This window comes from Ceratotherium simum, chromosome 2, assembly GCF_057802395.1.
Source record: "Ceratotherium simum simum isolate JZ-2026a chromosome 2, ASM5780239v1, whole genome shotgun sequence".
Classification (NCBI taxonomy): Eukaryota; Metazoa; Chordata; class Mammalia; order Perissodactyla; family Rhinocerotidae; genus Ceratotherium; species Ceratotherium simum.
The window spans coordinates 64,641,240-64,652,717 of NC_141901.1; the positions used below are offsets into that span (position 1 = coordinate 64,641,240).

The 11,478-nt window shown below is 36.9% G+C and overlaps 1 protein-coding gene across 2 annotated transcripts in view; it reads right to left on the bottom strand.

The window, feature by feature from the left end:
* SLC30A7 (solute carrier family 30 member 7) overlaps positions 1-10,782 on the bottom strand; it is a 78,812-nt gene extending 68,030 nt beyond the window's left edge. The window contains exons 1-2 of one of the 2 annotated variants that reach the window (XM_004420770.3): positions 10,533-10,780; positions 10,213-10,314 (exon numbers count right to left, since the gene is read on the bottom strand). In XM_004420770.3, the coding sequence (XP_004420827.1) occupies positions 10,213-10,314; positions 10,533-10,612 (182 nt within the window). In that variant the 5' untranslated portion in view covers positions 10,613-10,780. Of the gene's footprint in view, positions 1-10,212; positions 10,315-10,532 lie in introns of both variants that reach the window. The other variant, XM_087446552.1, reaches the window with a different exon arrangement.
* Positions 10,783-11,478: the final 696 nt, after the last annotated feature.

Here is an 11,478-nt window from a genome sequence, read left to right on the forward strand (position 1 = left end):
CTAAATAAATGGAAAGATATCTATGTTTATGGATCAGAACACAATACTATTAAGATGGCAATACTTTCCCTATTGATCCACAGATTCAACTCACTTCCTATTAAAATCCCAGCTGACTTCTTTGGAAAAATTGACAAGCTGCTCTTAAAATTCATATGGAAAAATAAATAAATAAAATTATAAAAAAAGGGCCGGCCCCGTGGCTTAGCGGTTAATTGCTCGCACTCCGCTGCTGGCGGCCCGGGTTTGATCCTGGGCGCGCACCAACACACCGCTTCTCCGGCCATGCTGAGGCCGTGTCCCACATACAGCAACTAGAAGGATGTGCAGCTATGACATACAACTATCTACTGGGACTTTGGGGAAAAAAAATAAATAAATAAAATTATTAAAAAAAAAAGAGTTATATGTAAAGCACCTGGCATAGAGTAAGTCCACTAAATGTTTGTTATGTTGTTGTTGTTAAAAAAAAAAAAAAATTCATATGGAAAAGCAAGGTACTTAGAATAGCCAAAAGAGTATTGAAAAAGAAAACAAGTTGGAGGACTCACACTCCCCAATTTCAAAACTTATTACAGAGCTGAAGTAATCAAAACAGTGTGGTACTAGCATAAGGATAAACATATAGATAAATGGAATAGAATTTAGAGTCCAGAAATAAACCCTCACATTTATGATCAATTGACTTTTGACAAGGATGTCAAGACAGTTCAATAGTTGAAAGAACAGTGTTTTCACAAATGGTGTTGATACAACTGGATATCCATCCACATGCAAAAAATTGATTTTTGACACTTACTTGACACCATACACAAAAATTAACCCCAAATGGATCAAAGACCTAAACATAAAAGCTAAAATATTCACATTCTTGGATTAGGCAACAGTTTCTCATATACGACACCAAAAGCACAAGCAGCAAAAGAAAAAACAGATAACATAGACTGGACATTATTGAAATTTTGAAACTTCTGTGCTTCAAAGGACATTATCAAGAAAGTAAAAAGACAATGCACAAGTGGGAGAAAATATTTGCCAATCATATATCTGATATGGGACTTGTATCCAGAATACATGAAGAACTCAAAACTCTTCAAAAAGATAAATAACTCAATTTTTTAAATAAACAAAAAGATCTGAATAGATATTTCTCCATAGAAGACATATAAATGGCCAATGAGCAGATGAAAAGATACTCAACATCATTAACTACATTGCAGGTAAACGCAAATCAAAACCACAATGAGAAACAACTTCACACCCACTATGATGGCTATAATCAAAAAGACCAATAACAACGAGTGTTGGTGAGGATGTGGAGAAATTGGAACTCTCATACACTGCTGGAATACTATTTGGCAATAAAAATAAATGAAATACTGACATATGTAGAACATGGATCACTGCTGAAAACATTATGCTAAGTGAAATAAACCAGTCACAAAGGATCATATACTATATAATCCCATTTATACAAAATGTCCAAAATAGACAAACACATAGAGAAGAAAGCACATTAGTAATTGCCTAGAATTGGGGCACATCAGGGGATGAGGAAATTGGAGGGTGAGAGACAAGGGTGCAAGGTTTCCTTTTGGGGTAATAAACATGCTCTAAAATTGATTGTTGTGACGGTTTTACAATTCTGTGAATATACTAAAAGCCATTCAACTGAACATCTTAAATGGATGAACTGTATAGTATATGAATTATATCTCAATTAAAAGATATTTTTTGAAAAAGATAATTAACTGAGGTTAGCAAGTTAGACCCATAGGCCAAATCCGGGCCACCACCCATTTTTGTAAATAAAGTTTTATTGGAACACAGTTATGCTCTTCTGTTTATGTATTATCTATAGCTGCTTCTGTACTACAACAGTAGAGTGGAGAAGTGTGACACTGACCTTATGGCCCTCAAAACCTAAAATATTTACTATCTGCTGTTTACGGAAAAAGCTTCCTAACCTCTGGTATAAAGCAAAAGTAGAAACATTGTATCATGAGGTTTATAACATGTAAAAGTGAAATGTATGACAATAATAGCACACAGGATAGAAGAAGGAAATGGAAGTGTATTACTGCAAGAGTCTTACAAGATACATGAAGTGACATATTATTTGTGACAAGTGAAAGATTCATATTATACATGCTAGATCAACCACTAAAAAAAGCCACTAAGGAGGGTCAGGAAATCCTCCTGGGCATAGGATCCTGCACCAACACAAAGCAGATGATCTGCTACCACTGGAGAAGAAGGAGGAAATCACTTGCACCCAAGACCATCCACATATATATGGCAGAGTTTGGCTGTCATGGGAGGAGGAGTAAAAATGTTGGAAAAAATCATACCCCTGAGGCCCAGGCTCATCGGGTTTGCCCCAAACCAAGTCTGGGTCAAGTTAATGAATGCCCCTCTGCCCTCACCACAAACCTAGCACTGAGTAACAAGCAATAGCAGTCTACAGCTTGAGGGGGCGGAACAGGGGGATGCCATGAGCACGAAGAGAGAGCTTCTGTGACACATGCATATGGAGAATACAAAAAGCAAAAGCAAAAGACTTAACCAACTAATAGGCTGACAAAAGAGGCATGCCTATTTCTAATCATAAATACTATTACCTCAATATCTACTGCTCTTTACTCACAATGTCCAGCCTTTGATCAAAAATTTCAAGACACAAAAAAGAGCAAGAAAAATAATTCATTGTGAAGAAATAAAGCAGTCAACAGAACCAAACCAAGATATTGGCCCAGATATTGGAACCAGCACAACTCTAATTAATGTGTCAAAGGATCTATGGAAAAAGTGGACAAAAATGCATGCATCAATGGGGAATTTCAGCAGAGAAATGGAAAATATTAAAAAAAAAAGATTAAATGGAAATGCTAGAAACAAAAAACAAGGTATCAGTGATGAAGAATTCTTCCAATTGGCTTATCAGCAGATTGGACACAGCTGAGGAAAGAAATCAATGCTAGGTCAATAGAAATACTCTGAAACTAAGCATATCAGTAGCTCAATCTTCAAAAACAGTAAGTATCAGAGTGGTTAAGAGCACTACCTCTGAAGTCAGAGTACCTGTATTCAAATCCCAGATCCCCCGTTTACTAGTTCTGTGTTTGTTAGGTTGCTTAACTACTTTGTACCTCAATTTAGCCATCCCTTAAATGGGGTAATAGTAAAAAGTGTCATAAATGTTACAATAATTGATCTGAGTTATTATATGTGAAACACTTATCACAGTGCTTGCCACATTAAAGCCATGTTTATATTTCTATCATTGCTATTGTTATTATTAAATTACTATATTAACTATTAGTACCTTGTAATATCTATTGTTCTCAGCATGGCCCATAGCTCTTAATGTTTGGCTAGCTGCTAGAGCTTTCATCAATTGTAAATGCTAAAAACTAAAAGTCAAAAACCTTCTTCACCTAAGTAGAAAATGCACAGTTTTTAAATTTCCTCATAATTTGGAATAATTATAAAACTAGAAACTGAAGTAAAGCACATTATTCACCCACACAAAAAAGTACAATAATTTATAAATCTCTCTCAAATCATTATAAAGTATTTTGGAAAATGTCTTCAATTTTATCATGAACCTTGTTTATTTTATTCAAATATAGATGCATGAGATAGTTTAAGTACTGTCTGTACTCATCTGATACCCAACTCAAAGCAGAATGAGAATGAATGAATAAAGGAAAATTGATGCCTGAGGAGGACAAGGTAAGGGTCTTGTTCCTCATGCAATTCTCAGATTTGTTACTTTAAGATTTTTCCTTGGATAATAGATCACTCCAAAGCTACACATTTGGACCTTAACAGCTATGTACCACTGAAAATAATAATTTAACTTTATTATATTTTGAGGTATGAAAGACCCATTTGAAGAATATCTCTGTACTGTGCTTTAAAATCACTAATAACGACACTGTTTATGATTTTGTCTTCTATGCTCTGAAAAAGGACTAATATGGTAAGTTACTTTTAAAATTTGGTTTCAGAAAACTCTCTCTCTATTCTGGTAAAATGATATTACTTGTGTTGTAGTAAAACCTGACAATGAGAATTTTTACCCATGCTGTCTTTAAAATTATGGAATTTTAAAACTAAATTTAAAAGTCAACGTCAGTAACTACATTAGTCTACATATTTAGTAGGTTTATTTTTTCATCTCTATACATGGTTTTTAATGTTTTTATTTCTTAATTTAAGGGTTTTATTGTATATAAGACTTGTATTTTAAATGGCCATAAATTAGCCTAGAAGAAGGCAGGGTATTCATTCTAAATAAATATAAATTAAAAAATTTACTGATTTACTCATCTACAATATATTTAGTAAAACCTGTTATGGGTTGAATTGTGTTCTTCTCAAACTTCGTAAGTTGAAGCTTCACATCTCCAATACCTCAGAGTGTGACCTTATTTGGAGACAGGGTCATTATAGACATACTTGGTTAAAATTAGGTCATTAAGGTGGGCCCTAATCCAATATGACTGCTGTGGTTATAAAAAGGGGAAATCCAGAGACAGACATGCACACTGGGAGACCATCAAGTGAAGATAACACAGAGATAAGGTGATGCTTCTACAAGCCAAGGAACGTGAAAGATTGCCAGCAAAGCAACTGAAGCTAAGGGAGAAGCATGGAACAGATTCTTCCTCACAGACCTCGGAAGGAACCAACCCGGCCAACACCTTGATCTCAGACGTCTAGCCTCCAGAACTACAAGACAGTAAACTTCTGTTAAAAGTCACCCAGTTTGTGGTACTTTGTTACAGCAGCCCCAGCAAATTAATACACACTATCTTTCTCACAATAAATTTATTTTATATACCTTCAATGGACACCAAATGTTGCCTTAATGGGAGAAAAAAATGATAAAACTCTTCTGTATACTACAGCAATCAAGTTCTCTTTTAAAGAGGTTTAGAATAGCATGGCGATTTTAATACTCATCAAAATGAGATTTTAATTTTATTTAAATTTTAAGTAAATTTAATTTTCATTAAAATGGTATTTATTTTTAGTATATCATAAAATACGATTCTACCTGAAAAACTACTCCCTCTTCTGAGGTGGAAGAACATCATGTTCTCTTAAAGCACTGCAATATGAGATCTTTTCACTTAAACCTGGTATCATGATTTGAAAATTACTCAGCTGCAACTACTAGGTAAACTCATGTGAAAAACAGTCTACTTCTAGTTCGCTGCTCACCTATCATATATAAAAATACCGCTCATGAGAAATGTCGATTGTATTGCTCATCTTCAATATTAGCAAATGTTTCTAATTATGAATTATCATTTAAACTACATGGCATAAATTTCCTTATAAAATAAAAGTAGTGTAGAGAATATTTAAGGTTATATGATTTACACACCAAATGTAACTTGATAAAGAAAAATTAGTTGCTAAAAGTGGCATACTTGTTTTAGTCTCCTGTCTTTAAGCACTGCCTGTTTCTCTAAAATGTATTTTTAAACTTTTTTTGAAGTGACTACTTTCTAAAGACATTTTAATAAGGAAAACTTCTTAGGCTATAAAAGAGAAACTTGATCACTGAAGCAAAATATAATAAATGCGAACAGAACATTTGGCAAAAAAACCTTATGAAAAGGATTTTATTTTAGGTCTATTGGAGACAAAAACAAAGAAAAGGAGCAAGTGAACCTATAAATTGAGACTTAAGAGACATATCAACCAAATACTATAAATCTCGTTTGCATCAGATCTTGTTTGGATTCTGATTTGTAAAGCCAACTTTATAAAAAGAATTTAAGAGACATCTGAACACTAACTGGATATTTGATATTAATAAATTATTAATTTTTATAGGTGGTGAGAATGGCATTGGGTTATGTTAAAAAAGGGGGGCTCCTATCTTATAGAGACTCATACTGAAGAAGTTATGAAAGAAATTATACCTGTTATCTGTGTTAAAACAGTCCAACGGGGGGAGAGGTATAGCAGGTGAAATGAAATAGGCCACATGTTGGTAAATGCTAAAGCTGGGTGACGGGGACATGAGGTCCATTAAACTCTCTACTTTTACATATGTTTAAAATTTTCCATAATAAAACTTTTTTAAAAGGCCTATTGGTAACCAAGCTAACAGTATATTTATAGTGGTTGTTAAACATTAATTCAAAGTTGAAAATAGAGAATCATCAAGATAGGTTTCCAGGAGATAGAAAGGGGAAAAGAAACTTCTATCAGTTTATTAGCAAGAAATTAGAAAATCCTTAGAATCCTGACACTTGTATAAATAGTTAAACTAATGAGAGTTACAGTGAAAAACCCACCACTCTACTACATTCCATTATATAATCCCTTACTTAAAAAAAAATTCTCAGCAAAATACAATATTTATCTACATTTTTAAGGTGAAAAATAAAATCATAGGAAAGCAAAAGTCATCATCATAGCTGGTAGGTAATGTCTTTTGAGAAGGGAAAAGTTGATAGAAGACTAAGATACATAAAAGTTTTAATTCTATAAAAAAAAAATGTGATTAATGGAAGCATTTTTCTTTACCAAGGAATTGGTAGAACATATTATATATAAAAGTACAACCAAACCAATGTCCGGGATGGCCTAAAACATTTCTTGAACAAATATTTATTTTGCTAAATACAAAGACATTTACCTTTAGAGTTAGATGAGCTTCCTCTATGTCTAAAGGAAAAATGGTTGCAACAGCTTTGGTAAAAAATATTACCGAAATTAAATTTTTTAATAGACAGTGAAGTAAACATAAACTAAAAGAGCATAAAAACAAAGCAAACTATATTAAGATACTAGAAAAAACTCATGGTGAGGTGGGAAAAAAACTTGGATGCCAGGTGCTTCTAGGCTACAGCTATCTCTGCTGCTACTCTCAGAAGTAAAAAACTCCCTGGGCCTCAGTTTTCCATCTATAGAAGTCAGACTAGCTTCTCTCTCTCGCCAGTCCTACTCCCTGAGGCCACAGTATCCACATATTCCCTTTCCTTTCTTCCTTAGTAAAGAATCCTGGACTTTCAGCAGAATACCTGGTTGACTGGAACAAAGACATTTGAAATTAGGCATGACCATGTGATGAAGGTTTAGCCACGAATATGTGACAGCGTTGTGTGCTAGTGTTCAGATAAATCTCCTTAAAAGACAGTGTACACACTTTTTTCCTCTTTTTCTCTCCATTCTGGACCTTCTGCTGCCAGGGATGGCTGGAACTCTAACAGCCATCTTGGAAATAAAGTGTTATCTTGTTTAAGCAATCATTATTTGGGGTTTTTTTCTGTAACTTGAAAAAGAACTTAATCCTAGATGGTACAAAATTACATTCTTATACTATATTACCTCAGGAGTAAATAGTTACTCAACAATAAATAAGTAAATGAAAATAAAATGCCAGAAGGAAAAGAACCCTAGAAGGAAAGATCACATATGGTATTCCCACCATTTTCCTACTAACTCTAAGAATAAGAGAAAGGAGGAGTTAATAGTTACTCAACAATAAATGAGTAAATGAAAATAAAATGCCAGAAGGAAAAGAACCCTAGAAGGAAAGATCACATATGGTATTCCTACCATTTTCCTACTAACTCTAAGAATAAGAGAAAGGAGGAGTTTGATGGTTTTTTCCCTCCAACAGGGGTAGTTAGCATGTTTAGGGTAGGCAGATTAATTCCATACATTCATTAATTCATTCATTCATTCTTTCATTCAGCAAATATGTATTAAGTATACTAAATGCCATGTACTAAGACGCCTGAATAAGACAGAAAAGATCCCGACTTTAATAAAGTTTATGTTCTGGTGGAAAGGTAAAAGGCACTAGATATTTAATACGGGAAAAATACACAAAGAGCTTAGCTACTCTACCACTGATGACACATTCTCTCCATCAAAAATATAAATCAACTATAATTAAGTTCTTCCTTTAAAATGAAGGCTCTGAACAAGAAATAAAACTACTTAACATTTGTCACAACTACATCAACTGTTTCTATGAACCTTTGTCGAGAGAGTATGTTTTATCCATCATTTATTCCCATAATGGAAAAAAAAATTCTTGACATTTTATGTTCATAACGTCTTGAAACTTAATTTTTACAGAATGAAAATGAACACAGAAACGATTAAGACAAACAAAATAAGTTTCGGTGAGAAATTTACTCAAGGAACTTAAAATCTAATTGAACTTTCAGAAACAGAGATAATCTAGTCATATAAAGAAAATGTTGATCAGGCAACAAAGGGGACTAAAAATTATGACGTCTAAATGAGACATAAAAAACCAGATTATGAAAAGGCCCAAGTAATCCACTGATAAAAATTAATATTGGGAAATAAGTGGTTGTGGACATGGAGGTTAACATGATCTAGGTATGACAGACACTAGTTCAAAGCTAGATTTCAAATTTGGGAGATATAACAACACAATCAAAGAGAGTAAACTGGAGGAGAAGAGAGCCTAAGGTCAGAAGAACAAGCCACCTAAGGTCAGAAGAAGTCATGTACCACTGACATTTTCCTTGTGTACTGATGAATATTTACAACTGACTTGGAAAACAAAGGTTTTAGTAATTTCCTCAACAGCTCTCTACAGATCAAAAGAATTATTAGATATCTAACTTTTCATCAAAGAGGAGGTTTAGGCACTTCAAATATGAATTCTTGAACATGGTATTTCACATAGTAATTTATGCAATGGAAGGCCATAGTGAAATGTAATATAAAGTAACTGTAGCAAAACTGTACATATGCAAACCAAGATACAGCCTTGATACGGTCAGCACATATGCCACAATATGGCATAATTTTGGAAGAGAAAAATATAAAATATATTATAAATGTTGCATATTTATAATCAAGTATGATTATTTCAATACAAGTTAAGACAATATAGTGCTTTTAACATGTACAATACATTGAAGGGTGTTAATATTACAGGATACATATATCTGATTCCCAAGGGATTCAAAATGGTTATTACACATAATGAGATTTTTATTCAATATGCCTTTTACACCCAAGTGGTGACTAAAGCAATAACCTTCATAATCTGCTGTGTATTTTTGATAAAATTGAATTGATATTTGAATTGAAAAGAAGTCCACTTTTTCATTTAAAAGTATACATGTCACAAAAAGTGGGGATATTATCTAATGTTACTGTTCAATCTCAATAGAGATAAAGATCAGGGACAGCAATTGTCTCTGAAAATGGACTTTAAAGGACAGAGACTAAGTCTATTTAATAGAAAATAAAGCATAGATGGCATAGGTTCTTAATCTGGGGTCCAAGATCTATTTCAAGGAACCCAACAAAACACTGAAGTTTTATATAAAATTTTGAGTGTTGGCTTTTATCAGATTCTCAAATGAATATGAGATTTAAAGATGAATCAGTACACCTAAAAGTGTGATGATCTTATTGTTAATTGAACAATTTTACAAGACCTTAAGTTATTCAACAGCAAATACCTGAATAATAGTATTTGATTTCCACCGTGTTACACTGGATTTAATCTCTTCCCAAAGCAGTTTAGAAAAAAAAAACCCAAAGGTGACAACAAAAACCATCAACTCAAGAAATATAAGCTTTTAGAAAACCATATGGGATTTTCTACTGCAGTCAAGACCACAGGAAACCATGAGACAGTTTCAGCATAAGATTAAAGAGAGAAGAGAATGACAAATATTTCTCCGGATATCCCCTTTATAAACCTCTTCCCCATTCCAAGACCTAAGAACAAATTAAGCAGGACATCTCAGATATTCCCTCTCAGAATTTTAAGGGTGAAGTCCAAATGCCACTCCCCCACAAGGCAAGGAACATTCTCCCACAGAGAGGCAGGGAACAGGTTTCTCCCAATTCCAAGACAGTGGGTAAAGCTAAAGTTACAGATGGAAGACTCTCTCCATCTGCCAAAATGAGGAGGGGACTTGTCACTCTCTTTTGACGGAGTAGGGGGCGACAGGGACGAGGCGGGGATCCAAATCTGAAGAACTGCTGCACGTGATGGGCCCCGGATCTTAAGACATGTAGCCATGCCAGACTGGTGTGGATATGAGAAAGCAACTCAGCAGCAGAGGTGGTGGCAAAGGCAAGACCTGAACCTCCTGGTGAGGCGCTACGTGGCACTAAGCAAACAGTTCTTCGTCTCCCCCACCCCCTGCTTCCGCCCCAACCTTTTTCCCCTTTGGTTACCAGTTGCTCCAGATGCCGTAGAGTAGTTCAACAAAAGCGAAAGAGAGGTTCAGGCACAGGAAGAAAAACAGGTTCCGGGACGTCTTGTCCGACAGGATAGACCTGGACACACAAGTGGGGAAGAGCCAGGAGAGTCAGAAGGGTGCCGGGACCCGGAGGCTGGGTCCCCCTTTCAAGAACCTCCCAGTCCACACGCTCCTTTCCTCACAGCGAAGGAGAGTGCCCCCGAGGCTCCCTCCCTGGACCTCGGGCCATCCTTAGGTCTGGGCCTTCTCCCCTTCTGCCGGACACCCGCTTCCCGCAAACACACCAGCACGCACCTAAACCAGCCCGAGATCTTGCGCAACAGATTGAATTTGGGTGGTTTGTATTCATCGTCCTTGATGGACAGGGGCAACATCTTCTCTGCCCGGCGAAGGGCCGGGTCTACTCCGCTCTATAAGTGGCTCCGTGGGTGATGGTAGTGACAGTGGCGACGCCTCAGATGGGAATCCCCAGCGCTTGCCCCGGGCCGCGCGCCGCTTCCAGACACAGACAGACACAGACACACACCGGGGAACTCGCCGACTTCCGGCCCGGGCCGCGCAACGCGTCCTGGGACGGGAAAGGAAGGAGGCGGGGCTGAGGGCGGGGCCTGCTCGGCGGAGGGCGGGGCTTACGGCGGGGGTGGGGTGGGAGTTGTGGGGGTGGAAGGAGATGGCAACTACTGGGTGGTCTAGGGGGCCTACTTGGGGTGGAGTCCTGCCAACTGGATTCAGGAAGACAGTCCTGAGGTGGCGACCGCGCAGATTGGGCTGGCTGGGAGGTTGAGAGCCCGCTGACGCCCACCCCGACCGCCTACCACTGATATTCCCGGATGCGCTAGTGCCCAGCGCCTGCACTTTCGCCATTTCCCCTTATTAGCATTAAATCCCAGTGTATTAGGTAGCAGTGTTTAAGAATCTAAGCGGCAGCGTGTTGTCTTGCCGCCAGTCTGCAGGAGGCGCCAGTGATGGTTTTGCTGGGTGAACTCTATGGGCATTCAAATCCTAGTGATCCACGCCACCCCCGCCCTCGAAAACAGCTCCTGGCTCTTCTGTACTGCCCTGCAGGAGGCAGTCAATAAATGTCTTCCGAAAGAATGGTAAATGTATTTAAAAATAAATCCTTTAAAGGGAGCTCCTATGACACCATGTTGGAATTGACATTTGCTTAAAGGCATTGCTTCCCCGACAATCTCAATCCACTGATACCCCAAAACTCGAGTTCGTACACTTCCCCGTCACT